At 44.9% G+C, this 2,732-nt stretch overlaps 1 protein-coding gene across 1 annotated transcript; it reads left to right on the forward strand.

Moving 5' to 3' along the window:
• Positions 1–200: 200 nt before the first annotated feature.
• On the forward strand, positions 201–2,475 carry LOC127753902 (probable F-box protein At4g22165). Its single transcript, XM_052279350.1, has 2 exons — positions 201–461; positions 572–2,475. Exon 2 carries the CDS (start codon positions 693–695, stop codon positions 2,181–2,183), a length of 1,491 nt encoding a protein of 496 aa, XP_052135310.1. The 5' UTR covers positions 201–461; positions 572–692; the 3' UTR covers positions 2,184–2,475.
• The last annotated feature ends 257 nt before the right edge of the window (positions 2,476–2,732 follow it).

Below are 2,732 nucleotides of genomic sequence, written 5' to 3' on the forward strand. Positions count from 1 at the left end.
GAATTTGAATTCAAATATTTTTTATATATAGTATTTCTATACATAATTTTTTTCAATTTTATTTTTTTATTTTTTTTAAATTTATAGTGTAGTATGAAGAGAAGAAGGGAAGGAGCAAGGAGGAGAGGTGTGTACAGGGGGCATGGGGATCGATCGCTCGATCGCCCATTATTCCACACCCGTTGGATCAGATTCAATCAGACGTTCAGTTTTTCTTCTTTCTTTTCTTTTTCTCGAGAAAATATCCACAGTCATCGTTGTCTCCTCCGGTCTCCCCTTTCCCCCAGCCGCCGTCTTAGGCGCTGCGCCACCTGGAATCCCGGAGCCACCGCCGCGCGCACCCTGATCTCGGGTGGCACCGAACCTTCAGCCGCCGCCACCGACGAGGAACGGCTGCCCAGAGCCTCCAGGGATTCGACGTTCAATCTTTGCAATCTCCTCCTCCAGCCACACCGCCGAAGGTTAGCACTCCATGCATGTTCGATCTTCGCAGACATCAATTCGGAATACGGTTTCCCCAGACTCCGATTTCGCGTGGAGTCAGAATCTCATCCTTTTTCTTGTTTTTCAGTCTCCGTGTCGGTTTTCTTCCCTTCCCTGACATGAGGTAGGTGTTATAAGTGGAGCCAGGAGCCTTTGAATCTTTGCAAGTATTCAAGCAGAAGCAGACATTGGATCTCAATTCTGCACCAATGGAGGCCTGTAGCATAGCCAGGATTATCAACTTAGGGGATCTAGCTATGCGCCCGAAAAAATTGTGCCGTCTACTCATCAAACTCTTATCAGATCTCCTGCTGAAAGAATCCGGAAAATATGAATATGTGCATCCACCTCCTATGGAGACTCAAGCGGCAGATTTACCGGAGCTTTCACAGGATATGCTGATGGAGATCTTTGCCCTCCTGGAGATCCCTGACCTTGTTCGTGCGGGATCTGTCTGCCAATCCTGGCGTTCTGCCTACACCAGCCTACGCGACATGGGGCAGTACAAGCAGCAGACTCCCTGCCTGCTCTACACCACTGAATCCTCAGGCGAGAAGGTTTCATGCCTCTACAGTCTTGTGGAGAAGAGGGCCTTCAGGTTAACTCTCCCAGGGACGCCGCTGCACAAAAGACTGCCGATTGGATCCTCACATGGTTGGGTGGTTACTGCTGATGAGTTATCCGAGCTTCATCTTGTCAATCCAATCACCGGACAACAGATTGCCCTCCCACCGGTGATCACCATTGAGCAGGTGAAGCCCATCTTCAATGACATTGGTGTTGTCCAAGGCTACAAGATCGGATGGTACTGTGCAGAGAAAGATTATGGAGATCCGTATGGAGAGCCGTCGCCAATCCTTACTCCCAGTGAGCTGCGTGACCACCTATACTACAAGGCATTTGTGTTTCCTGATCCCTTGACTAGAAGCTTCATTGTGGTGGTCATCCACTATCCATTTTGTCAACTTTCCTTTGCAAGAGTAGGAGATGATAAATGGACCTGGTTACCCCACAACACTCGCTACAGAGATTGTGTATACCATGATGGTCTGTTGTATGCATTGACATCACATGGACAGATCGATGCCTTTGATATCACAGCCTCCGTTGTCACTAGGAAGGTAATTATTAAACACATGAAAGGTATTTCTGAGAGCATGTACATTATTCGAGCTCCATGGGGTGATCTTCTGCAAGTTTGGAGGACAGTGGATGCTGCAGAGCAGCAGGATGGGGATGACGATACTTTATGTTATGAGACTGAGGATGGTATAGTGCCTGTAATGCGTACTAAAGAAATCAAGGTTTTTAAAGTTGACATGGCAGCAAATAAGCTTGTGCAAATAAACAGCTTGCCATACCATGTGTTGTTTCTTGGTCACAACCAGTCGATTTGTCTTAGAGCTGAAGAATACCCACAATTAAGAGCAAATCATGTCTACTTCACTGACGACCATGTGGACTTGCTGATGCTAATTAAAAATGGCCCCCGTGATATTGGAGTTTTTGACTTGGAGAATCGCAGAAGGAAGAAAACTATATCACCGATCTGGTCTAGCTGGCCTAGTCCCGTATGGATAACACCAAGTATTGCTAAAGCTGATGGGTGGTGTGTGCCGTGTGGCGTGGGGACGCCGGTGATGGGAGGTAGGGAGCTAGAGAGGAGAGAAGGAGGGCTGATGGCATGTAGTCTCACCTAATAACTTTTAGTGATGAATGATTTATTTTTGTGAAAGAAGAAAAAATGATATGACAAGTGGGACCACTGCTATGTAAGCACCACCTAAGCCCAAAAGACCATGTAAACCGCCAAAGAATGTATATATCAATGTGGTTTTAAAAGTTCAAGGTTTTATATCTTGTATATTGTGGTTGAGGGATTTGATGTAAAAATGAGGAATGTAAAGCAAACTTATTCCCTTTTACTAAGGCCCTGTTTAGTTCCCATGTAAAAACTTTTTATCCCGTCACAACAAATGTTTGGACACATGTATGGAGTATTAAATATTGACAAAAAAAACTACTTCTTTCATCCTAGAATATAAGAAGTTTTAGGGTTAGACACGGTTATTAAGAAAGTAGGTAGAAGTGAGTGCTGGAAGATTGTGATTGGATGAGTTGTGAAGGTAGGTGAGAAAAGAGAATGGTGGAGGGGTTGTGATTGGTTAGGAAGAGAATGTTGATTGATAAGTTGTTATATTTTGGGATAAATCCCGAGGGCTAAAAATTGTTATATTTTGGGACGGAGG

Source organism: Oryza glaberrima, chromosome 11 (assembly GCF_000147395.1).
Source record: "Oryza glaberrima chromosome 11, OglaRS2, whole genome shotgun sequence".
NCBI lineage: Eukaryota > Viridiplantae > Streptophyta > Magnoliopsida > Poales > Poaceae > Oryza > Oryza glaberrima.

Excerpts from the sequence above, each read along its gene's own strand:
- LOC127753902 (XM_052279350.1), top strand. The coding sequence starts at position 693 with ATGGAGGCCTGTAGCATAGCCAGGATTATCAACTTAGGGGATCTAGCT.